The 25,916-nt window shown below is 37.7% G+C and overlaps 1 protein-coding gene across 14 annotated transcripts in view; it reads left to right on the forward strand.

Moving 5' to 3' along the window:
* The window catches only part of KMT2C (lysine methyltransferase 2C), a 270,106-nt gene that overhangs the window by 188,654 nt on the left and 55,536 nt on the right, over positions 1–25,916 (forward strand). For 9 of the 14 annotated variants that reach the window (XM_081799810.1, XM_081799816.1, XM_081799813.1 and 6 more), the window contains 13 exons: positions 3,181–3,362; positions 3,621–3,785; positions 4,767–4,876; positions 5,398–5,463; positions 6,652–6,864; positions 9,793–9,921; positions 11,812–11,931; positions 14,609–14,739; positions 18,540–18,720; positions 22,283–22,387; positions 23,765–23,902; positions 24,085–24,117; positions 24,223–24,372. In XM_081799810.1, coding sequence (XP_081655936.1) covers positions 3,181–3,362; positions 3,621–3,785; positions 4,767–4,876; positions 5,398–5,463; positions 6,652–6,864; positions 9,793–9,921; positions 11,812–11,931; positions 14,609–14,739; positions 18,540–18,720; positions 22,283–22,387; positions 23,765–23,902; positions 24,085–24,117; positions 24,223–24,372 — 1,723 coding nt within the window. The remainder of the gene's footprint in view (positions 1–3,180; positions 3,363–3,620; positions 3,786–4,766; positions 4,877–5,397; positions 5,464–6,651; positions 6,865–9,792; positions 9,922–11,811; positions 11,932–14,608; positions 14,740–18,539; positions 18,721–22,282; positions 22,388–23,764; positions 23,903–24,084; positions 24,118–24,222; positions 24,373–25,916) is intronic. The other 5 variants (XM_081799817.1, XM_081799822.1, XM_081799823.1 and 2 more) reach the window with 3 other exon arrangements.

Genomic DNA, 25,916 nt, shown 5'->3' on the forward strand with positions numbered 1-25,916 from the left:
GTGGTAACTGCTTTTCTAGCTCGAGTTTAATCTGAGACATGAGGTGTGGCCTTTATGACCTCTCTGTTGAATTCTCCCCATATCCTTCCCGCACTAGCTCCCCGTGACCCCCCTCGCTAGTATCTCTTTACTTTGACTGGTTGAGATTCAAATGTCTTCAGCATTGTGGGAGCTGTTAGTTGTTCAACTTAGAAATCCCCAGTAGCTGTTCTTGTCCCAGTTGTGTCCTTGTTTGGCCTCCTATACATGCAGCTTGGTGTTTGGCCAAACACTTGAGGGAAATTCTGTGTAGGTTTCTAGAGCTCTTTCTCTTTATTGCTCCTTCCTTTCCAGAACTCTGTCCTACCAGTTGCAACTGCCTCAGCCTCCCAGAACTCACTCCATCATGTGTCCTAAACTCAGTGAGCCCATTGTACTCTGCTGGAGTTCTCCCTCCCTGGGCAGCATTCCGGAAACTGTCTACAGCAGGATGTTGTAGGACTCACCTCACTTATTCTCTCTTCTCAGAAACCACAGTCCTGTACTGCCTTTTGTTCAGTATCTGAAACAAGTGTTTCATACATTTTGCCCCGTTTGCTAGTATTTTGTGGTGGGAGAAAGGTCTCATCCCAGGTACTCCATCGTAGTTGAAGCAGATAATCTCACAGACTATTAAGCACATCTATCAGAACTTTAGACCTGGTGCCATGAATGAAACCCTGGATAATTCCTTTCTTGAAAGAGCTTTTGAAAATAAAGACTAAACCAGTTCAGTGGGAGAAAAAAAAAAAAAAGTTGATGTTAGAGTTCCACAAACTCTGCCAGGAACTGGGAGGGCCTTTCCATGGCGGGGGGAGGGGGGCGCTGTCCAGACGGGGCAGTGCTCCAGGGAGCTCAGAGAATGGGACACAAGCATGGCAGCAGCCCAGGGTTGGGAGGGAGGAGGTCTGGACTGACTGACTTGAGGGGTTTGAATGGTGGTAGGCATAGTAACCAGACTGAGGTGTGTTGAAGAGTGAATATTGCTGAGTAACTTGAGAATTTGGCCGTAAAGGGCCACAGGGTAGGTGTCTATGAAATAGGAAAACTTAGTAGGAATGAAGATACATGATAGCTTGGATCTGTCTCCTACTTTATCTTCATCTTACTGTTCCTCTGAGTCAGAGATCGGTCAGTCGCACCACACAGGCCAAATCTGGCGTACTACCTGTTTTTATAAATGAAATTTTATTGAAACAGCCGTGTTCTTGTGTTGACGTAGTCTGTTGTGGGCTTCACACCGTAGTGGTTACATGTGTGTAGTTCAGGGCCCATATGCCCCACAAAGCTCAGAGTATTTACTATCTGACCCTTTATAAAAATAAGTTTGCTGGTTACTGCTCTAAGTCACCCTGCTCCTTCTGTCCTAAGCTCTTTCCTCCATTTCGGTAAATAACATTTATAACTTGATAATCTGTGACTAATTTAAAAGAATCAGGCTAATCAAAGTAATAAATATACATACTTACAAATCAAATAGTTTTAAAAGGCTTATGATGATTGGCCGGCCTCTGTCCTACTCTGCCTCCATGTTTCAGTCCTGTCCCCCAGGCAGCCACTTCTGATCCTTGCAGGTCCTTCTTGGAGTTACCTTGAGAGCTCTAAATAATACGCTGCTGCTTCTGCTGTGTCTGTGTTCGATTTTCTTGACTTTCTGCTATGAATAAATAAATGCCAATTTAGGTCTTAAAAATATACCCCCTCCATTCTCCAGCATCCTCCCAATGTAGCTGTTTTACTACATTTAGTTAATAAGCAGTGTTGGTTATGACTCAGTACGTGTTCACTGGAGACCTAAATAGTTTACTATGGCTTTGTCTTGGAATTTTTAGTAGCAAAAAGAAAAAAATCATTCATGATTCTTCATTAGTTTTTGTTGTTGTTTATTTTTTACCTACTATAGAAGCATGATCATATTAAATTGTTTTGGCAAGTAACTTTTTCTGGAAAAAGTCCTACCACCTCCTGACAATCCCATTTTCTCTCTCCCCATCTGTGCTGGTAGCTTCTAGGTCTGTTACTCAGCTCTCATTCTTCAACTTCCCTGGGCTGAGGTCCTTTGTTGGGTTCATTGTTTCCTGCATCGCATGTCTTCCTTGTTCTTGGTAGCACCCTTGTTTTATTCCTCATGTCTCAAACTTCATTAGAAGAGTTATTTGGGAGCTGAAGTTTGAGTCCTTGTATCCCAAAAAGGTATTCTGCTTTCACACTTAATTTGCTTGTTTACTTGGTTAAGATTTGTATCTTGAAAAGTGTATTCCTGTAGAATTGGAAACTATTATTCTATTTTAGTATCCAGAGTTGGAAAGTTTGATGCCATTTTGATAGTTGTTCTTTAGTTAGCTCTTTTTTTTAGACTTTCTTATTCCTCATGATCTCAATTTTTATTCTGTGTTTTTAACTGCTTGCTATTTCATTATAACACAACTACTTTGTTGTCCTATCTTATAGATTCTAGTTTTTTGAGAGTTTTCTTTTGGTTCCAAATTCATAATTGTACATGGTGTGGCTGCTTTGAGGAGTTTATCAGAAGTATAGAGATTCTCAAACTTTCCTGCTAACTTAGACCCTGTGGCAGAGGAGAATCAACAGAGGGGTGATGAACTTCAGAAGTCCCAGCTTCATGGCCTAAAATCCTCCCAAGATCGTGAAGTGTCCTTGGGATGTATTTTCTTGGGAATTCATGTTTTACTGTAATTTTTTTAGGTTTTTAAATATTGATTTTAATATACAGATCCTTTTGCAATGTACACAAGTTTCAAAAGTATGAATTCATGAAACATCACAGATGGAAACTAGGCCAATACATTTTCAGAACTTGTATTAACGGGAAAGGGGCGGTATACTCGATTTCTTCAAAATCTAGTCATCACATCTGTAAGTGGACATGAAGTCCAGAGGACGAGGTAGTTAACGTGGTCTGACAAGGGGCATTAAAGTGTGTACTGCTTTCTGTTATTCTGTCCAGCCGGGGGACTAGTGACAGTACGTGCTCGCAAGCCAGGGTGGGGCCACGGTTGGTCCTCAGTGCGTGTTGCTTGCTTGCCTTTCCTCTGCTTCCTGGTACGTAAGCCCCACCTACTCGTTTATATGGCATATGTGATCATGCAAAAGGAGGAGTGGGTCAGTGTGAATCACTTGGATCGGTGGTTTCTTTTACAGATCACTAAAGTCGTTCTCAGCAAAGGTTGGAGGTGCCTGGAGTGCACTGTGTGTGAGGCCTGTGGGAAGGCGAGTGACCCCGGAAGACTCCTGCTCTGTGATGACTGTGACATAAGCTACCACACCTACTGCCTCGCGCCTCCTCTGCAGACCGTGCCCAAGGGGGGCTGGAAGTGCAAATGGTACTCCAGGACTTCCCCCCTCCTCAGCCTCTCAGGCGCACAGTGTTCCCACAGTTGTTCTTAAACACTAGCCACAGCCACTTCATTGCACAATAACCTGTTGAGCGGGAGAGATACCATGCCACTACCCAGAAGAATGTTCAGATATGCACCAAATAATTTCCCCCCGTTCTGTTCTCCTGTAGCTCCTTGAATGCTAGTAACTACATAAACCACATAAATAAAACGGCGTCTTGTTGGGGGGGTGTTGGATTTCAGGTGTGTTTGGTGCAGACACTGTGGAGCGACATCTGCAGGTCTGCGATGCGAATGGCAGAACAATTACACACAGTGTGCTCCCTGTGCAAGCTTGTCTTCCTGCCCAGTCTGCTATCGGAACTATCGAGAAGAAGACCTTATTCTGCAGTGTAGACAGTGTGATAGGTATTGTGCTACTTTTTAAATTCTTTTATCTCTTGCAAGCTTTTCTCTTTTAAATATAGCAAAAGGAAATTGGAAAATAACGTCCTTCCATCTCAAATTTAAGAAACAAGACTTTTTGCTTTCCAGATTTTCTGTCAGTTAGAAACTTACACAGGTTTCCTGTTTTATATCCACAATTCCAGACAAAGATTTTTTACTTGGGGCTTTTAAGCGTTTATGAATCCCTTGAAATTAGATGCAGAATTACTGCCTGCATATATGCATTTTTCTGTGCAGTGTTTTTGAATCTTTCATTAGATTCTACAAATGATCTCACACATTTTACTTTCCTTAAACTATTTTTTCTTAAAGCTCTAGCTACTCAATGTCTAGATACTGTACACGAGCTCCCACCCTCTTTCAGTAGTATGTGAGCAGCTTCAAAATCAAGAATGTTTTCTTTGGTTTCAGTGGTATATTATTGTGCTCTGTTAATAGTTAGCAATGTACGTGTAACATTAGCAATAGTATTATTTCATCAGTAATACAGGATTCTCAGGACTCTGCCTGTCAATTCTTTGTTCAAAGGCAAGATAACTCCTTTTATTCCCAGTTACATTCAGCCTCAAATACATTAGCTCTATCAGCTCCACAGTAGATGCACATCACATGGAGCACGTATGTGCTAAACCGTTCGCAGACTTCTGAATTCCTTCATACTTGCCCCAACTAGCCTCCTTGCTGTCTCTGATATTTTCACTGTATTATCTTAAAACAGTTATCCTATCCTCCATGTGCTTTTGCTTCCTTCCTAGTACTTGATCTCATTCCTTTTTCTTTGCTTATTCTCGGCTCTGATAGTTTTTGTGGGTCAGTAGGCGTGGTTAGGAGAAAGAGCAACATGGGCAACATAGGCACGTCCGAACCTCAGGGGCTTTCAGTGTGGCAGCTGTCAACTCCTGCTGCGGTTTTGTTTTAATGTACAAAATATGGTCTTTTTAGATGGATGCATGCAGTTTGTCAAAACTTAAATACTGAAGAGGAAGTGGAAAATGTAGCAGACATTGGTTTTGATTGTAGCATGTGCAGACCCTATATGCCTACATCAAATGGTAAGAAAAGACTGTCAACAGTGGGTCTGTGCTCCTATAACTCCCTTGTGCCGTGCTGTCCATGCCCAGTGAGTGGGCTTGCCTCTTTTTTTCTTTTTGTGAAACAGTTATTTGGACAAGTATTTTGTGAAAAATAAGTTATTTTAGTTATATATAAATTAACTCTTTTTATCCCAACTTAATATGTTAAAACCGTTGGCTTACATAAAGAAAATAAATTAAGCATGTATTATAGATATACAATGTAATTTTCCCTTCATGACTCATCATCTTGTAGTTATTAGGAATGTATAGAAATCCAGTGTGCTGGTTCTTATCTTGGCCATTTCTGCCTCCATGATGTGTGTTTCTTCCACTGCTTCTCGGTGTTTTTAAAGACAGCCTTTAACTCTATTTAGTGTTTAAGTATTTACTTTCATAAAATGGGTACAGAAATAGAAAATTTAATTATATGTAAATCCTTAAATATTCCTTTTCTAAAAAAAATTACACAGTTTTTTTTTTTTTCTTTTCTATTTCAGTGCCTTCCTCAGACTGCTGTGAATCTTCCCTTGTAGCACAGATTGTCACAAAAGTGAAAGAGCTAGGTAAAACCTGAAGCACTTTACTTGACTGTCCTTTACAGAGAGCATGTAAATGCAGAATTATTTATACACCCGACCTGTCACATGTTCCACGAAACCCGCCTTTGTCATATGAGTGTTCAGCCCGAGTTCCCTAATGTTGTAAATCATATCTGTGATTGACACGTATAATGTTTGTCTTTTTTTTTTTTTTAAATGTTTTATTTATTTATTCATGAGAGTCAGAGAGAGAGAGAGAGAGGCAGAGGCAGAGGGAGAAGCAGGCTCCCCACCTAGCAGGGAGCCCGATGCGGGACTTGATCCAGGACCCCGGGATCATGACCTGAGCCGAAGGCAGACGCTTAACCATCTGAGCCACCCAGGCGCCCTAATGTTTGTCTTATCCAGCTTTCGTGTGACACTATTCCTATCAATCTCAGCAAAATAGCAGTGAAGTAACCACTCAAAATAATTGTTGACTCCATGCTTGCTTTGGTTTTATTGATATATTACTGTGCTTAGTAATCACTTAGCAGAAAATAAGGCTGGGTTAGCAGACAGTGATTTTCCTTTTTTATTTTTATTTTTTAAATAATTAACTCAATTTCTTACTGTTTTTTTCTGTAATGGATCAGCTAGAGTGGTGATTAATAGGATACTTTTATTAAATTATCATTCTTTTGTCTAATTCTATTTGATATCATTGGATAAAAAAACATTTGGATAGTACAGAAATTGTCCTAGTGGATAGCAGTTTTGTACATTTAAAAATTTGCAGGATTTCTGCTTATTCATCACCTCTCCCCGTCACTGATTATATTGATACTTGGCTCTCCAAATGGGCTTCAGTAGTATTCTCGTTTCTCTTATATAAATTGATCCTCACCTTTTAGTCTGAGAAGATGCTCTGGGAAAAGGCTCATAGTCGAGTAGCTGAAGCATTGCTTTTAGCTTCAGTGCTCTCTTTCTAAATCCTTAATTTGATAGGTGAGAAAAAAATGCCAGGTAGACCTTTGTAACCTTTCTGCTTATAATCCAAGGAAGTTCGACCAGTTTTCTTAGTTTCAGTTGAGTACTGTTAATTTTTTGTGCATTTCACAATCGCTTTATAGTCACATTCCCTTCACATGGTATTTTGGAACACCAGTCAACTTATCAATTCAAATTAAGGTGAGAGTTTTAATGTGTATCCTTGGGATATTGTAATTTTAGATCCACCCAAGACGTACACCCAGGATGGTGTGTGTTTGACTGAATCAGGGATGACTCAGTTACAGAGCCTCACAGTTACAGTTCCACGAAGAAAACGGTCAAAACCAAAGTTGAAGTTGAAGATTATAAATCAGAATAGCGTGGCTGTCCTTCAGACCCCTCCAGACATCCAATCAGAGCATTCAAGGGATGGAGAAATGGATGATAGTCGAGGTAATACTGATTTATTTTCCATTCAATATGTTCACAAGAATTAAATCATATAAAATAGCCTTTAGAATACTTATATGTTTTATCTCAGGGTAAGTTCTACTGACTTAGGTAACCCTTGATATGACCCTTGGCCTTTCTAAGTGAGTTGTCTCCTTGGACTTTTTAGATTCTCTTCCTTCACATATTCTCTAGAACAGGCTTATTTACATTATAGAAATCTCCAGGAATACCATATCTTTGAGGATCACAGATAGGAAAGTTCAGAGGGCTGGACTCGAGGTTGCTAGGTGGCAGCATGAACTTCAGATGCTGTGAGCTCAAATGCCATGGCTCAGTTGAAGTAGAGCTTGATCCATCCAATCCTACATGGAAAACCATTATTAATGTTCAAGTGCAAATTTATATTCATAGGTGTTTATCATAAACTTAACTTTTTATAACTATTTTCTTGATCGCAGTAGATATTAAGGATTTTCTAGCTGAGTCCTTGAGATGACAAAACAGTTTTAGTAGTATTAAATTCAACGAGTTATAATTTTGCTTATCTCTGAAGAAGATTACCACAGTGACTTGTGTTTCTTTTAGGTTGGCTGGTTCTTTTCAGTTGACTCAGAAACAAAGTAAAAAATACTTTTGTTCCATCACATTATTCAACAGTATTGAATCCTACTCTGTGCTGGATGTTGGAAGCAATGTCAATGAACAAAGCAGATGAAAATCTCTGCTCATGGAACTTATTTTTAGTGTTAGAAAAGATTACTTAAAAAAAACATGTAATAAATGAGTTGATTATAATGTGTTTGGCAAGTGCTGTAGAAAAACTAGCATTGGAGTAAGAGGAATTGGCAGTGCTTATGGTGGTGTGAGGCATCAAGTGAACTGGAAGCAGTATGTGAGCACAGACGTGAAAGAGGTGAGTGAGTGAGCCATTGGATTATCTGAGGGAAGAGCATCCCAGACAGCAAGAAGTGCACAGGCTGTGGGCAGGAGTGTGCCTAGCTAGCATGTTTGAGGAACGTCATGAAGACCAGTGTGTCCAGCAGTGGACAGAGGTGGACAGCAAGAGATGCCGAGATCATAGGTATAAGGAGAGAGAAGGCATGACTCAATAGGTAACACAGAACCATAAGGCCATGCTTAAGGAATTTACATTTCCTGTGGATGGACTAGGAGGTAATTGGAGGTTTCTGAGTGAATAGTGGCTTAGTCTTACTCATTTTTAAAAGGCACACTCGGCTGTAATGTGCCTAGACTACTGAGCCCAGGAGTTGTGGCGCGTGGATCAGATAGGGGGCTGTTGGAGGAGGCAGGTGAGAGGTCATTCTGGCTGAGAGTGGATGTCTTTTACCAGTTAGTCCTCACATTTCCTTCACAGTGGTGTGTTTTTGGGTCTGTGTGGTTGGGAGAAAAACTTTCTGATGCTTATGTATAACTGATGTTCAAATACTGTTAAACAGGGAGTTTGATTTTAAAGTTTTGGTGATTTGTGGCTTGTGAAGAAATAGTCTGTATCTGGGAGGAATTGATCAGATTACCATCAACCAGAGCACAGTGAAGAATTCTAGTTTCTATGGACAGTAGATGTCTGAAAAATGATTCCATATTTACCCAGATCTGGGAAATGCTGCATTTCACAAAATTTGGAACATTTCTTGACAGTACACATTGATTCCCAAAGTATGAGATTATAGAACCTTTTAAAAACTTGGCAAAACAACAACAAAAAGGCCTGAGAAGGATTTCCCTTTGACTACTGTTCTGTACCACGATTTCGATGGATGTTTCTTCAACTGGGCAGTTTCCAGATGGAGGCAGTCTGAAGGTACATCCCCATAAAAATAACAAGTAACGTCACACATGATATTATATGTAAATACGTAGTGGATTCCACAGGAGTCTATAAAGGCCAAATGAACTTGGGATGTTCCTGAAATATTCTAACAATGCCCCTTTGTTGTTGCTTTTGCTAACTGTTGACTCTTCTGATAAATGTTTCTTCAGGAAAATAAGTTAAAAACAGTCACCTTAGCATATCAGAAACAAATTCTTTGTGCAACAGAAGCAGGCTTTTTTCTAACTCACTTACTATGATCTGGGATCTGGAAACCTTGTTAGTACAAAAAAAAAAAATCCCAAATCTAAAGCAAACAGAAACACTGTGTGTGTCTCAAGAGTGGGAACACCGTACCTCCCCACTCTAGGTAGCTCCCTCAGCGTGGACCCTCCCAGTGTGAGGGGGACACCTGGAGATGTGGGCCTAGGGTTGCCTTCAGGCTCTAGCAGGCAAGGGGGGAGGGTAGGTAGAGTGGAGCCAGGAATGGTATTTAGTGGGAGGAGAAGAGAGGAAGCAGCCAGGTAGGTAGGTTATTACTGCCTGTGACGTTAACACTAATTCTCTCAAATTCTTAAATTTGATTTGTGGACGAGTAATACATTCACATGGTGTAAAACTAAAAAAGAATACGGGTAAGTAGTGAAAAGTGTCACTCTCTCCCCTGTCCTCAATATTGGGTAGAGAGGTTTTGGTAACTAGGTGATAATCACAGCTATAATTGGACTTCAGGAGAGGGTTCTAGGCTAGAGAGAGAGACAGCCTTAGGGTCCTGAACCTGAATATGTAATTGAAGGTAAGGGAATGACTTGTTAACTGCAAACTGATTTATAATTGTCTTTTTGAGCATTCTGTGTGTGTTTCCCCTTCCCTGATGCTGATCTTTCATTTCCTGAGAACAGTGCATTAAGCAGCATGAGTTCTACAACCATCTGGGGCCTTTTCCATCTTTTTTATACTTTCCCCACCTACTGGGATGCACAGTTAGAATGGCTCAGTGGCCACTTTGACTTGCATTTCCTATTACACAGGAATTCTATATTTGATAGATTTTTCTGATTTTATCTGTACATTTACTTTTTTTTTTTTTTTTCCAGAAGGAGAACTTCTGGATTGTGATGGGAAATCAGAATCTAGTCCTGAACGGGAAGCTGTGGATGATGAAACTAAGGGAGTAGAAGGAACAGAAGGTGTAAAAAAGAGAAAAAGGAAACCGTACAGACCAGGTATAGTCCTGAGCTAGACATTTTAATATATTCAAAACTTAGTTAATTTAAGAAAAATATAATATTGGGCGCCTGGGTGGCTCAGTTGGTTGGGCGACTGCCTTCATGATCCTGGAGTCCCAGGATCGAGTCCCGCATCGGGCTCCCTGCTCAGCAGGGAGCAGGAGTCTGCTTCTCCCTCTGACCCTCCCCCCTTTCATGTGCGCTCTCTCTCTCTCTCTCATTCTCTCTCTCAAATAAATAAAATCTTTAAAAAATACATATATATAATATTGAGGGCTTCAATTTTAATTAAATACTCAAGATGAAATGTAGCTCCTTAACAACTCTCTAAACTAAAACTTGAATGTAGAAATTGAAAGACTGAACTATTTCAATATGCTTTTAAGGTGGAAATTCCTTAGGTTGAGTATGTGAATACTTCATAATAAATCATTATTTTAATGCCTTATTCCAAATGCTGTCCATTGTATTAAATGCTTTACTACATTGGCTATTATTTGTACTTGGACTTTTAAAGCCACTTATTTATTTTTCCCTTGATGTGTACTTCTGTAATTCTTTTAATTTTCAACATCCGTTCTTAATATTCTCTGTTTTTGAAACTTACTTCCGTGTTTGTGCAGGAGCCAGTAAGTGTACAATTAGGTAAACAGGGTTCTTGTGCCTCCTAAAATGTATAGTTCAGTTAATATATGACTGATAAAATTCTCTCTTATTTCCTCACTGCCTCAGAGGCAGAGGAAGAAGCTGTCTTGTTTGTCAAATTTTATTTGCCTTACTAGAAAAAATTACTGAACTGGTCACAATGCAGAATGTGTAGGCTTTCTTTAGGCAGTTTATTAATGTCTATTTACCAGTCAGTGAGACATTAGATGGAATCAGTTCGGTCTTTATCCTTCTGACTGCTTATATTTTATTGATAAGAGTGTCCTAAATATCTTTTGATGTGCATGGAAAAACTTTCTCACTGTTGTTTGTATTCTGCAAGACCTTAAAGGTAACCTTCCATAAGACGGGCCATATCTGTAACAAGGACCTAGATTAGCTTCGTCCAAGTCACTGTATGAAAATCATTTCATCTCTTCCTAATTAGGAGGCTTACAACTACACAAACTTTTTTAGACTGCAAACTCCTTCTAGGAGCTTATATTTATTGTGTTTTTTTTCCTCTCTGTTTCTGCCTCCTTTGGAAGTCATCCTTGTGACTGAGGGACCCATTAGGTCGGAAAGTGTATTAGATGGCTGTAAACTGTGACGAAAACTGTTAGTGTTTGACTAAGTATATGTATGAGGAGGTGAGGTGCTAGACGCTATCCCTGTTATTATAACAGTGAGGGAACTGAAGCACTAAAAAGTTAGATAACTTGCCCAGAGTCAGGTAGTAACTAGAATTTCCCAGAGTCAGGTAGTAACTAGAAGTAACTAGAACCAGATTCTGTGCTTTTGACTACAGAGCTGTTTGTGTCTCATGTCCAAGAGCCTTAACTAGACATGTTACCCCTGAAGTCATAATGATTTTAGTTTCATTTATATTTTGTGTATCTATTCTCCCACAGCTAATGTACAAGTAATTTGAATGATAATATGAGTTACTTAATATTTGTTAAACAAGTACAATTTACTGTACTATTTACTTTGACACTGTTGAGAAGAGGAAATGCATGCATTCTTTCTCTACTATAATAATGTATTTTTATACCTGTTTGGTTCGTGATAAGGTAACAGTCAGTAGCTTTGACGTCTTTTAATTTGCTTATTTCCAAACCCTATTGATTTAAATTAGCCCATATTGAATTTGGGAAATGCCTCCAAGCAATTTCACCCTACTTTGAAAATACAAGGAGAAATCAGTTATTTACAAAGTTACCCAATTTCTTTTTTGGATAGGTATTGGTGGATTTATGGTACGGCAAAGAAGTCGAACTGGTCAAGGAAAAACAAAAAGATCTGTCATCAGAAAAGATTCCTCAGGCTCTATTTCTGAGCAGTTACCTAACAGAGATGATGGTATGGTACTGATTTTGTTGGATTTAACCCCCTTTTCTTGCTATCCCTATTGAAAAGAACCATCCTAAATAATGCTGCAGTCACAACCTTATTGCTTCTTATTGATCAAAGGATGTGAGTGCCTGTAGAGTTCATACCTATAATACAGAAATTAGGTTTGATAAGGAAAAGGTTTAAGTCCAGTAAAGTATATTCCTCTGAGATTTTTTTTTTAACAACTTTTTGTTTTTCTTAAGTTAAATACAAACAGTGTAGGGACTGGATCACTTAGTTATACTAGGTGCTTCCCATTCATCTCACAAAAGGCATTTCTTTGCCTGTCTTAGCTCCTTGGTATAAAATTGGAGACTTTAGACTATTTTGTTGAAAGTCACAGGCTACTCCAACAATTTTTAACAAAATTGTATAATATTTTAGAAATATGTCTTCCAATTAATATTCTGTCATCTTCACATAGATCTTCAAAGAAAGCTAAATCATTGCTTAAGTCATAGCTTGAGAATTGGTTCTAATGAACACATTGTGTGGGTATGGTCACAATCTGTATACTTTACGTATTTTAAACGCTTTCTGTAGGATGTGAAGGGAAGAGATGTTTTCAGCATGTGCTCTGATTAGAGTTCTTCCATTATTATGGGGTGGGGTTTTGACCTGTGAATTAATGAAAATTACAAATTGTGTTTTTGAAAGGAAGCACCAGATGGTTTTAAAGGAATTTCTAATATGATTTATTATGGCTGTAAGAAGCCCAAAGAAATGTGACACGTTCAATGAGACTGGTTTTGTGTTTTCCATCTTTCTCTATTCTGTCCTCTAATTTTAGTTCTGTTAGGTCAGTATTTTATCCTTCATCTGCGGCATCCGGAGTCATCTGTTGAGTGTTTATTGTATTATGCATTGTTTCCTTTTCTGAGTTGCCTTTTTAGTATTTTAACACTTTCTAGTTTCTCCTTACAGCTCACTCCCCCTCGTCTCAGCGCTCTGTTACTTCTGTGTGTCTAAGTGATGCACAGTATGAAGTATTAACACCTTTGCACATGTGATTCTCCTGTGTGTCTCTCCTGGCCCCTTCTCCTAGTGACTCATTTCATTGTATTTATTGTCTGAGATACATACATACACATAATGTATTAAATTTTTTTTTTTTTAAACCATGAGCTCATATTCTGTAGAACATTCTCTGAACTTTTTTGAGGACTGAACTGAAGGTGGCTTCTTTCAGAGAATATCTGCATCTGTTAACGCCAGGAACATGAGGAGCTGCTACCCCAGGACTTCTTTAGCTTAAAGGATTTAGCTTAAATTCTTGCCTTGAAGTTTTTTGGTCCACCTGTGTTATAAATTCAGGTTTCTTACACATTAGGGCTATACTGAGTTTATGAACTCTCAGGGGAGATTTTCACTTTTTGCCTTTCTACCCAGCTCCAAATTCCATGACAAGATGACAAACCGTTTTCTTTGCTGTTGGTGGTGGGGAGGGGGAGGGGGAGGTGAGAGATGCATGGGGGAGGTGGGGGTTGGGAGGGTGTATTTCTTGTTAAACCAGCTCCGAGCATGGAATCCTTCAGGATCTCACCTTTATAGGAGGCACCTCTGGTTAATCTCTCTGCCTTGAGGGGAGAGGCTTTAAACTTTGTCTTCTAGTCCCCATTCCTCATGATGCTCTGAAAATTGGAGCTCAAGGTCACTGGATTTTAGCAAAATTTCAGAGAGCTTTACTTAGTTTTTTGCTTATTTCTTTCTGTGGTTCCTGTTTTACTTAATTTTTGGTCTTTGAGGATTCTTTATTTTCTGGTAGATTACATTTAAAAAGATTGTTTAAAGAATGTTTATCCACCATTTGTAGTTTTCAGAAGAGTCAGTCCGCTTACATATTCTGGCAACAAAAGTGCCTGCATTGATTTTCAGAAGGGGTGTGCTATTTGCCTTGGGAATATGAGCCTGTCGTTTGATGGCTCACCTATCTGCTTTAAATAGTGTACTTACTTCTTTGCTAATTTCATAGATCAAAATTTTGTTTTCTTTCCATTTCTCTGATTGATTTTAAGATTGGGTATTCATAGCATGTTTATGAGTATATTTGTAGATAGTAATATATGTTTACAATATATATGTACTATAAAAACCTAATTTGCAATAAATCCCTGAACTTGGAATTGCTTAATTGAAGAACACACATTTTTGAAAAGACTTTTGTTGGCTATGCCCGAGGAACTCTCCAAAAGGTTGTTCCTGCTAAATTGCCTTTAGTAATATATATGAGTAGCCATTTCCCCCAGACTCATGAGCATTGTATATTTTCATTATTTTAATTTTTAACACAGTGTTGATGTTAAAACAATTTGCTGCTTTGCGAGTAAGGAAATGCTCATTAAGAGACAATAGTAAATGGATATTGATACTAGATAGACATGCAGTGTATTTTTATGATAATTAAAGCTTGCTAGTAAACTTGCTTTGACATCTTTTTGTGAAAAACTTAAGTCCTGCTGTACACGTTAAATTTACACAGTATTGTATGTCAGTTATATCTCAATAAAACTGGAGAGAAAAAAAGAAAAACCCTTGTTTGTTTATATGGATCTGATTATATGTTGATAAGCTATAAAGTTACTTTGGGTGGATTTGTCTGAAAATTTTAAATACCACATACTTATAAATGTGATTACTTTTTCAGGCTGGAGTGAGCACTTACCAGATACTCTAGTTGATGAATCTGTTTCTGTTACTGAAAACACTGAAAAAATAAAGAAGAGATACCGAAAACGGAAAAATAAGCTTGAAGAAACTTTCCCTGCCTATTTACAAGTAATGCTTTGCTTTACATTGTATTGTGTAGTTGATTAACAAAAGAAACGTAATGTATTGAGTTTTTGAAAATGGTTTTGTTATTTTTGTTAATGTTTTACTTGTTTTAATTCATGCTTTTACCTTTCAGAGGCCCACAAAAATTAACATTTACCTTTTTTGTGCCTTGATACTTTTCATAAAGTTCTTTTTTATCCCAGTTTTTCACTTCCAAATATTTCATAAGACATACAAGGACATTTTGAACTGGGGAAAGCTCATTCTTGTAAACCATTTGCACCTGTGTGTTCCCCAAACCCATGTCCCATGGACATCTCCCTTTGCCAATACAGGTCAGGGTAATTATATTCACTGAATAAAGATTCCTTTTTAGCAGCCAAGTTATAGCTTTAATAGTTGTTTACCACTTTTAGAGGCCAGTGACCAAAGCTTTAAGTCGAATTGTTTTTGTTTTCTAAAATATACATCAGAAAAACATCCCTCAACATGAAGACATTGTTTACTAGGTATAGGCTGCATGAAAATAGAAATCTTTCTAGCTCATCTGTAAGCATGAAGTCACAGAAGAGTTCCAAACCCCATGATGTTGTACTGGAGAAGACCCGATATTAGAGATAGGACTGGGCTAGTCCTCTCTCTTCAGGTGTGGAAGTGGGTTTGGGGCGGACCATTATGGAGTGTCCATCTGGTCTGTTCCTCCTACGTATAATGGCCTACAGAGTTACTGCTTTATTGCTTGAATCGCAGTTATTTTTTTTACCCTAATTTTTCCAGTTGGCTCTTACTGGTTTAAAAATACATTTCTGGGGTGCCTGGGTGGCTCAGTCGTTAAGCATCTGCCTTCGGCTCAGGTCATGATCCCGGGGTCCTGGGATCAAGCCCCACATCGGGCTCCCCGCTCGGCGGGAAGCGTGCTTCTCCCTCCTCTACTCCCCCTGCTTGTGTTCCCTCCCCTGCTGTCACTCTCTCTCTCTCTCTCTCTCTCTCTCTGTGTCACATAAATAAAAAAAAAATAAATTCTTTAAAAATAAATAAATAAAAATACATTTCCATTTAGCTAACATCCAGCTTCTTCAGTTTTCTCTTTTGGTAATTAGAAGTATAAAAATCAAATGCTCATTTGAGTAACAAGTCATCTGTGTTTAGTAAAACTTTTAAGTGTAGTTGTATGTAGTAATGTACATGAGTATAAATTTTTATTAGACAGCTAATACCTTAAGGGCAGTGTCCATTTTAGAGTTGAGTCTTTAAGGTTGGAGTCCTGGGTTTGAATACCACTCTGCTACCAGTTAGCGATGTGATCTCATTCTGCTCACCATCTCTGTGCCCCAGAAACGTTGAGAGATTGAACAGGAACTATGTGTGTAAATCACTTAACTTGTGCCATACATGTTGTCTTTCTTTAATAAATGTTTTATTTTCCCCGGATTCCCTTCAAATACCCACTCATCTTAACTGTACCCCCTTTTTAACAATAATAGTCATTTTATTGGTCAGGAGATAACCCCCCTTGTTTAGATTATCTTTCATTGCATCCTTTTTGGTTCCTCTCATCCCCTCCCCCTCTCTTTTAATAATCCTTTCTTGGGAATATCTAACATGCTTCTCCACCTCCGCCTCCTCCTATTGAACCTTCTGTAAAGTGCAATATGTATTTAGGAAGCCTTTTTTAGCTGTTTATGAATATATGAAAACTGACCATTTTATACTTTGGAAAAGAGCTTTAAAAGTAGTGGATCTGATTTCCTAATTACCGCTATAATCTTAATCTGTTGAGCTGGATTGTTTCCTCTTGTGTACATCAGTAATACCTAACCTTTCTTTGGGCAGGGGGATGTGAAGGAAACCTTTGTAATGCTCCTGTTTCTTGGGCATCTTGTGGTAGCCGTTGTATTTTCCCCCACTGATTGATGGAATACATAGTGATGAAAGCCCACAGGAATTCAGTAGCCATTTTCCAGTTTTTCTTTATTAATCTTAACAGTGTCAGGATAAACTATAAATAATTGTATAATCTACCCAATAGAAATATTTATGTGGTCTCCTAAGACCTAGTGCTGCTATGTGACCTTAGGAACCCTGGTAGTACATTTAAAATCCCCAGTTTGTTCTGGGAGTCACATTATCAAATCTGAAGCCATGTGGAGCCATTCCTTTATATAAAGTTAATAAAAAGCTATCAAATTAATAAGAATGTTACAGTTTTTTATAAATAGCATTAAAGTCTTCATGAGTCAAAGAAAAAGTGTCTTGCTAATCATGGTCTCAGACTTATACCAAAGGCATGAAATAAATGATCTCTAAAGTTCTAAGATGCTCTGCTATTCAGTATCTTTCCTAATGATAAACCATCGCTCTTAAGAAGCAGACCATACTTTACTTGGTGCTCTAACTTCGCTGATTTTCAAATTTCTTTTTTGTAGTGAAACAGCTTGTTCATTTAAAAAATGTGAAAATTTCAAATCAAATATATCATACCTCTGTCGGACTTCACATACCTCCTTCCCCATCCCTTTGCAGAAGTTAGCATTGTTCACAGTTTGGTATTTATCTTTTCAGAACTTGTTTTATAATTTATTTTTGCATAGTGAGAGTAGTCTCGGTTTGTTTTTAATGTTTTGTTGGACACTCAACTTGCTTTCTTTTAATACTGTATTTTAAAGCTTTTCTTTGACAGCATAGCTCTAGATCCTTTTAAACAATTGATGTGTTTTATAGTTTGGGTATCAGTAATTTGTTTAGTCATAATGCCTTTTGACAGACATTGAAGCTGCTTTCACTTGGTATTATAAAAATATATAAGGTGTACCTTTTCTGTATATGTATCTTTGGCAAGAGTATATTAAATGTTGAGTTTCTGCAAAATTGTCCTCCGCAAAGGATCCTTTTTCTAGACAGAACCACCATACAGAAAATAGACTAGAACTTCTGCTCTGGTTGTTGGGTTGGGGGTGGGGGGTGGGGTCTCAAGGGCTTCCTTTTGTCCTCCTTATTGATCCTTGAGAAGTTTTGGAGAGATCCTCCAGTTGTAAGCAACTCAGCTTGAAACACTGGTCTCTAGGGTAGAGGAAATATATTGAAATAGAGAAATGTTAATATGAGTAAATGAATAAAAAGCCAAAAGTCTTTAATAGTAGTAAATTTTGTACACGTAGTATGGTTCAAATGAGTATAAAAACCCTCTTTCAGATTTATAGCATGTTAAGTCTTTAATGTGGTTATGTGAATCAATAGGAGGTTACTAAATCTACCTGAAGTATGTAAATATTAAAGCTGTAGATCAAACCCTTGTGCTATTCTCTGTGAGTAATCTATAAATATTAATAATATTCATGAAGCCTTAGTTTTTCTTATAATATGTATTAAAGTGCCAATAGTATTATAAATTTATCAGTTTTTAAATTTAATTGTTGCCTAATCTGGAATTATTGGATTATTATATTGCAGTTCCTAGAAACACATTTGACATAATTATGTGGTTTTATTTGCATAATTTGTGTCTAGTAAAACGACAAAAAAATCTTTTAAAATAAGGGGAAATCTGTATAAAGCAATTGACAGGTTATTTCTATATTGTTCATATAGTTCTGTATTCAATTTCTGTATTCTTGAATACCATGATTAGCAAGACACTTTTTCTTTGACTCACGAAGACTTTAATGCTATTTATAAAAAACTGTAACATTCTTACGTTTTTGTGTTATTTCTGCCTTCTTGTCAAAAATGGTAGAATTACCTGTTAGCATTTTAGAGTTTTATAACTAAATCAATCATTTTCATATGTGCTTATCTTTATCTAGGAAGCTTTCTTCGGAAAGGATCTTCTAGATACAAGTAGACAAAACAAGCTAAGTTTAGATAATCTATCAGAAGATACAGCTCAGCTTTCATATAAAACAAACATGAACACAACTTTCTTGGATCCTTCCTTAGATCCACTACTTAGTTCATCCTCAACTCCAGCAAAACCTGGAACTCACGGTATGTGGAATAATTTACAGATACGTTCTTTATCACATGACATTTGTATTGCTTGTAATTAAACCTTTGAAATGCTTTAGTTTGGCCTCATGCATTTTAAACGTCAACCTCTTTGAAGTATAATATGCATTCAGTAAATGCAACTATTTTGAGTGGATAGGTTTATAGGATTTGGCAAATAAATTTATCTATGTAACTGCCACCAAAATTAAGGGTTGCAGAGGAGAATGTTCAGTTTATAATATGCTAAGGATAATGTAAGGAGGTGTAATTTTGCCATAGTCGGTGAGTAATAAATGTAATAATCTTTGACTTAAGTGAGATAGATTTTTGTTAATTACATGACCCAAAGAAATTCAAAAGAGGGGGGAAAAAGAATGCTGTAGCTGGGAACTTGCTGACAGACTGTGTTAATTCAATGAAATATATTGTGTTAGATCACAGTTTCTTACTACTTACAGTTTGGGCCAGATGCACCTTTGTTGGAGGGAGGCCCTGTGGTGCATTGTGGGATACTTGGCAGCATCTCTCTCCTCATGTCATGATGATCAAGAGCATCTCCAGATACTGCCAATTGTCCCTTGCAAAACCGCCCCTGATTGAGAACCACTACCCTAGGTATAGTGAATGTGGGGACTGTTTAGAATCAGGGAAAGGTATGAGAACTTAATACATTTATAAAGTGATATTAATGTCAACAAGGCTCTAGGAGTTTAACTAGTTCAGTATGTAGGAGTTGTGATCACAGAGTTTCTTCCCCACGTCTAGATTTTTATCTACTATCAGTTATAAATTAATGTTTTTCTGACAAGCTTCCTTTTTACCATTGATTACTTTTTTTAACTCAGTGAATTTTATAAACTCAATTTGTAAAATAATCTTAAGGTGACTTTTTACTGAGAGATGACTTTTGATATATTACAGCTCCATTTCCTTGGCATTACCCTGGATTGACATACAGGCTTTTATTTTAACTTCTCAAAATAATTAGAAGTAGTCTTAGCCGCTCTTATACACATGCAAGATGTCTAGTCTTTGTTATTGTTGACAGTGGGGAAAACACTGATCTAAAGGCCATGCTTTTTGTTTATCTTAGCAGATGATTTTACTTTTACTTAAATTCTGTTGCTTTAAGTGCTTACCTCCTCTTATCCATGTCAATATATTGTTAATATATAGCAAAAGACTTGTGGATCCTTCAAACAGTATCTTACTGTGAAGGATATCTTACTGTGAAAATTTTGACTAGCCATTTAAAAACTTAACTAGAACTTATTTGCACTTGAGTTTTTATAAGGAAGAGAACTGAGGTTGGACAGAAGGCATATTGTGGCAGTTTCGAAAAACATTGATAAACTCACAAAGCTGCAGGGAATGGTTCAGTGGTGAAGCCAGAATGTGGAGGACTAGAATAGCACCTGTTCCAATACCCAGGCTAAATGGGACATTCTCTGCAGCCGAACTACTCTGGCCTTTCTAACGGGGAAACTTTCAAGTAGCAGCTTGTTGTTGTATTTCATTCAGTATAATCTATCACATCAGTTCTAATGATTTGTCGGTAAGATAGAAAAATCCCTTTCTTCAGGTAGGGGTGAACTTTTAAAACATTTTTAAAAAAATGTTAGTTGTAATTTATGTAGTAGAATTCCATTGGTTTAATACACACACACACACACACATGCACACGCACTAAGTGCCTGAAAGAATTCAGATTTTTTTCCCCCTTAAAGCGTCTAGAGATATACTATTGAAGTAATTTTATTTCCCTAAAAACTTTACAAATATTTGGCACTTAATTTACATTAGTTTTTGGTTTGAAAAATTATAGTATTCTTTTTTTTTTTTTTTAAGATTTTATTTATTTATTTGACAGAGAGATAGAGAGCACAAGTAGGCAGAGAGAGAGGGAGAAGCAGACTCTCCACTGAGCAGGGAGCCTGACACGGGGCTCGATCCCAGGACCCCGGGATCATGACCTGAGCCGAAGGCAGCCGCTTAACTGACTGAGCCACCCAGGCGCCCCAAATTATAGTATTCTTATGTATGGATTCTGTTTGAGAAGTATATGTTTAATGGGACAAGACTATTTGTGTCTTATAGGGATATTTGATCTAGGATCTTACGAGTATTTTATGTCTCCCCCCCCTTTAAAGTAAAAACACAGTTGACATAGATTAAAAAATGCAGATGTTTCTTAAGTGACTAATATAATTATTAAAGCTAGCCTATTGTCTTACTGATGAGTCCAGAAGTCAACTTTGGAGTCCTCCTTGACTCTTTATTATCTCACACTTCACAGTGGATACATCCACAAATTTGTCTCTGTCTTCAAAATGTAGCCCAAAGTCAACCATGTCTTACCTCCGCTCTCCCGCCTGCCCCAGAGTGCTCGCTGTCGCCCCCTCTTAGACAGCAGCGGCTTCTGGAACTGATCTCCAGGCCTCCCCTGCTGCCAACACTCCCCACGCCCACCTCCCCCAGTCTGTTCTACACCTGGAAGCCAGCGCTTTCCCTTTCAGATATCACTCCTATCCCTTCTAGCCATCAGCCTTCCAACAGGTTCCCATGCTGCTTCATATTTCAGTATAAAGCTCAGTCCTCACCACGACTTATAAAACCATACATAATCTCACTTAGCTGCCTTTTATTTCCAGCACTCCTTCCCTTCATTACTGCAGTCAACCACACTGACCACACTTGGCAAAACCCTAACTGCTCCCGTCTTTCCATCTGCTTTTCCCTTTGCCTGGAGTGTTCTCTCCATCTTTATGCATATTACTCCCTTATTTCATTTACATTTATCCTTGGTCATGTCCTTTAAAAGGTCTTCCCTGACGACTCTAATACTTTATCATCTCCACCTCTTATTCTTAATCCTTTGTCCTTATTGTTACCTTTCTAGCACTTACACTGCAATCATTTATTTGCTAACCTCTCTGAGAAAGTAAACAAAGTAGGCATGCACTTTGTTACAGTTATTCTGAATTCCCAGTGGCTGGAACAATGCCTGTTAACATAATCCATAGACATAATTCTGTGGGTACTGAAATATTTTTTGAATAAGTTGAGTGAATGATTAATCAGTATTAAGATCAAAGTTGGAACTGGGCATCTAACTAGATGGTACCTACTTTATATTTTACAAGGAATTTCTAAATAATGCATTTGACTTTGATATTTATCTTCTGTATTTTATTTTCTAGATGTCACTTCTAGAGATGCCACTTTCTTAATGCATTTTTTTTTTGCTTATAGCATTCTATTTCACTTTTATTGCCTTTATTTCTCTTATTGGTCTTTATTTTAAATTTTATTTTATTGTTAATGAACAGTCACAAAACAAAAATAGTCTTAATTTTTAATGTTTTGTTATTCAAAACATTGGTGTGTGTTTTCTTTGAAAAATTCCTTACTTTAGAAGTAATAATCTTATGATTCTAGCACTTAACTCAGCATCTCCGGTAGTCTAGATGTTTAGTGAATGGTTGAATGAGTGAGTGTGTTTTAGAACTTAATGTCTAGGACAATATTGAGACTTTAAAAATATACTTGCTATGCTTAGGTACGACTGATGACCCCTTAGCTGATATTTCTGAAGTCTTAAACACAGATGATGACATTCTTGGAATAATTTCAGATGACCTTGCAAAATCAGTTGATCATTCAGGTATATATGTCTATATTTGTCTAGTGTCTGTTTTATGATAATGATGAGGTGTGTGTGTGTGTGTGTGTGTGTGTGTGTGGAACAAGTTTAGTCTTTTCTCTGAAACCGAAAGAAAGTTTGTTTTGGCTTTGTCAAAGAACTCATCATTTTATTTGATCTACCTCAGCTTTTCTGCTTTAGGAGAGGAAATAGCAAGTTAATTTCTGTTGTCTTTCTAATTGCATCAAACTTAAGGCTTGTTGCCCTACAGTCTTGCTGTATCTTGTTTCTTCTTTTGTTTGCATTGCTCCTCACTTCCCACCCCTGTGGTAATCATCCATTTTATTTGGTTTGGGTCTTGTAGGTCTTGATTTATGCACTTTCCAGGTTGAGAGCTCACCTTTTCCATTTGGTAAGAAACTGAGCAATGGATGACGGCTGACTAGAAGTAGTCTTTTTTTATAGTGATTTCAGCTGAAACAACCTGTAGGTGCATGCATATTGTTATAGCGCTAATTTGTCACTAATCCATACTTGCTTTTCCCTTTGTGCGTGCAGCTAAAGCATGGTACAGCTGTGCTGTGCTTTGGATGACTTTATCAGTAGTTTTTTTTTTTAAGTGAATGATTTTATTCTTCTTAATATGTAATTTATAATATTACCCACATGTTATAGAGTTAGTTCCTAATACAAGATCATATAAGGGCAGACTAAATTTTAGTTTTTAATAGTAGTAATATTGAGAGAGCATGATAAAGTAGATGATAGACCACTTTTAAATGTGATTTTTGCCTGAAAATCAATTTGTATGAAATAAACCATGTTACATTATAAACATAATCTGTATCTTGTTTTGTGACTACAGAGTATTTCCAAAATATGATCTGTAGTTGAAATTATTCACAAAAGGATAATGTTTACTAAACATTGAGAATTTTACAGCATTTCATTAATTTATGTGAAAGTCTATCCCTCCTTTGTCACACACCATAGGTGATAGTTGAACTGTACATTGGAAACCACTGTTTTTCAAGCTAAGGCAATCACTTACGCCTTAAATACTGTATATTGAATCTTCTTATAGATTACTATATTAATGATATAGTGCTTATTTTTGTGGAAGTTTAGAACCAGGTGTGTTCTTCTATTCCTCAGGAAATGTATTTACTTTGATTAAAATATAACTTTAAGTGGCACCTAAGTTTACAAATACATTGTGCCTGATTTTTACTGATTGACTATTCAAATTGATATAAGAACCATGATTAATTTATAATTACAAACTTTTCATTGCTCTATTTTAATCATATTGTTGTGTATTAATGAAAGTAAATAGTGCTGTGCATTTTACGTGAATATTCAGAATTTACTTGTAATCTGTTTACTTTGCTCCTCTAGCTGGAATAGATATTGGTCCTGTCGCTGATGATCCGTCCTCTTTGCCTCAGCCAAGTGTCAATCCGAGTTCACGACCATTAAGTGAAGAGCAGCTAGATGGAATCCTCAGTCCTGAGCTAGACAAAATGGTCACAGATGGTAAAATATTTGCCCTACATCTAGGCTTTCTAAAAGACATGAGTAAATATGATTTTCAAAGATTTCTGCATGCTTCTTTATAATTTAACTTCTCTTCTGATCATTTCTGTGTCAAATGCTATTTTGTGTCAGTACGTTGAAATGGTAGTTGTTAATATTTGTGTTTCTTTATTTTATCCTAGGAGCAATTCTTGGAAAGTTATATAAAATTCCAGGTATTTGTGTTCTGTATTTCGAGTTTATGAAAATGGCATTCCATCTACTTTGGCTCTGATAGTCTTGTATTTTAATCTTACTATCACTGTAATTCTGTCTCACAGAGCTTGGAGGGAAGGATGTCGAAGACTTGTTTACTGCTGTGCTTAGTCCTGCGACCACTCAGCCGGCTGCGTTACCACAGCCTCCCCCACCCCCAGTGCCTCAGCTGGTGCCCATACACAGTCAGGGTATGTCACGTCTAGAAAAGTTTTGTAAGTACACTCACGCAGCATATGTGCCTTCGCTAAAGCAAATCAGCCTTGTCCCTTAGAAACAATGTATATAAACTGATAGGAGAAAACCCTCTTTTATGGCAGTGGAACAACACTTCATGTGAATTTATCTCATTCACCTATCTCCGTGAACTTCCCCAGCCCTCTGTGATCCTTTGTCACCAGAGTTCTTTCGCTCTCTTTACTGGCAGTTGGGAGAACAGTGCCTCCCTGCTTCCCTTCACCAGTCTGGCTCCCCTTTACTCAGCCCTTCCTGCACACACGTTTGGAGAATGACCCCCCTCCCACCCCCCCCACACACCTGACTGCCTGGTCTTGGCTTCCCTTTCCTTTCCTGAATCAGTAGATCACCACCTGCACACCCAGCCCCGTCTTTCCACTGCGGCAGGGAGCACAGATATGATGCCTGTTTGGGTGGTTACAGTTTTTCCTTCAGACTGTGAGGTCCTTGAAGGCTAGGGTCATGTCCTCCCCATCACTGTCTACTCTGCCATGGAGTGTGTGCACAGCACATCCTTTCAGAGTAAATCTGCCACCTTTCTCCACTGTCAACTTCAAATCTCTAATTTTGTGGAAATCTGCCTTCTTTGTTTGATGAGTTTTCTTCTACCTACTTGTAACTAGTTGCCAGATAAGTTTAAGGCTTTAATTTCTCTGTGTTTCTGGAGAGCTGAAATTGGACAACCTAGACTTAAAATTTGTGGAGGTAGGTGAGGAGAGCGCCACAGGGGTGGGAATCCCCCGTCGGGGTGGTTGGAGTCCTGTGGGGTGGTGTGGGTCTTTGGCGATTCGAGCATAGAGTCATGTCTCTATATCCTGTTGTCACTGCTTCATGATGATATACTGAATTAAGTAATTTAATGATACTTTTATAAACCCTTACACTGTTTTTGTATAAGTGCTGAAATATGCAAATAATTTAATGTTATCTTTACTACCAATTTTATGTATACATGAAAAATGTCATAATGCACATAATTAAGATATTTTCATTTCTGCCAGTTTAGCCTCTAAACATAAATTTACCTTGATTTTTGCTAGACTAAACATGTGATTTACATTTGGATAAAACAGACTCATCATAAGTGCTTCTTGTCTTAATTGTTCCCGTATGTTTTCTTAATGATTAAGAATGCAACACTTCAGTATTTCTCTTCTCAACATATTAACAAAAAACCCCTATCTTCATGTTTTCTGAAATGGAAAGTATATATTTTAGAAATCAAATCAGTTAAAGATGCATTTTTTTTTTTTTTTTTTTTTGAGAGAGAGAGAGCATGCACGGGCAGGGGGTTAGGGTAGGAGCAGAGGGAAAGGGGGAGAGAGAGAGAATCTTTTTTTTTTTTTTTTTTTTCATTTTTTTTTTCAATTTTTTTTTTATTCTTATGTTAATCCCCATACATTACATCATTAGTTCTAGATGAAGTGTTCCATGATTCATTGTTCGTGCACAACACCCAGTGCTCCATGCAGAACGTGCCCTCCTCAATACCCACCACCAGGCCAACCCATCCTCCCACCCC

This window comes from Leptonychotes weddellii, chromosome 12 (genome assembly GCF_054177405.1).
Source record: "Leptonychotes weddellii isolate Sample4059 chromosome 12, ASM5417740v2, whole genome shotgun sequence".
Lineage (NCBI taxonomy): Eukaryota > Metazoa > Chordata > Mammalia > Carnivora > Phocidae > Leptonychotes > Leptonychotes weddellii.